This window comes from Bison bison, unplaced genomic scaffold (genome assembly GCF_000754665.1).
Source record: "Bison bison bison isolate TAMUID 2011002044 unplaced genomic scaffold, Bison_UMD1.0 scf7180017864037, whole genome shotgun sequence".
NCBI classification, from domain to species: domain Eukaryota; kingdom Metazoa; phylum Chordata; class Mammalia; order Artiodactyla; family Bovidae; genus Bison; species Bison bison.
The window spans coordinates 9,170,230-9,170,990 of NW_011494609.1; the positions used below are offsets into that span (position 1 = coordinate 9,170,230).

At 58.3% G+C, this 761-nt stretch overlaps 1 protein-coding gene across 1 annotated transcript in view; it reads left to right on the top strand.

The window, feature by feature from the left end:
* The window catches only part of C2CD2 (C2 calcium-dependent domain containing 2), a 65,807-nt gene that overhangs the window by 323 nt on the left and 64,723 nt on the right, over window positions 1–761 (top strand). The window contains exon 2 of the mRNA XM_010835009.1: window positions 1–315. This exon is cut by the window's left edge and continues 8 nt beyond it. Coding sequence (XP_010833311.1) covers window positions 1–315 — 315 coding nt within the window. The remainder of the gene's footprint in view (window positions 316–761) is intronic.

Here is a 761-nt window from a genome sequence, read left to right on the forward strand (position 1 = left end):
TGTACCTGGCGCAGTGGGCGCTGGCCAGGGCGCGACCCCGCTCCCGAAGGCGGGCGGCGGAGCCTGGCGACTGCCAGCGCCCAGAGTCGGATGCGCTGCTCGCCTGGATCCTGACTCTGAACAGCTGGAGGAGCCAGTGGCAGGCCGCCTGGGTGACCGCCCTGAACGATGAGGCCAAACGGAAGGGGGTAAGTTTCTGTGAGAACGGCCGTGCTGCGGGGTCGGGCGCGGTGATCTCGGGGTGTCGTCAGGCTCTTCTTCCCTGGAGCCTCTCCACAGCCCTTGACTGCCTCAAGGGGCAAAGCATCCTTGAAAGTTAGAAAGACCGTGGAGACGGAGGACCGTCGATGGGGAATGAAGGCGGAGTGATTAGGTTTTATTACCCTGACGTGAAGCGTGCCAGAGGGACAGCCTGGCTGTTGGAGGGATTTGTCCAGGGGTCACTTCCCCTCTGGCTCTTACCTGCCCTTCCTGGCCGGCATCCCAGGTGGTTTCCCGTATTCGCCTGGACACTGGACCGCTTTTGCACCTGATTTATGAATCACTCTGAACCAAATATGCTTCCGTCTATGGAGCTGAATTTTACCCAGAATATATTACCCAAAGGTTAGCACTTATAATTAGTGACCATCGAGGGCAGCTACTGGCCAGACGTGTGCTGGGGCTTCAGGTACATGGAATCGTCTCTGAATCCTCACAGTTCCTGGAGCAAAGGCGTCCTCAACATTTTAGAGGTGGGGGAAACTGAGGCCTGGAGAGGT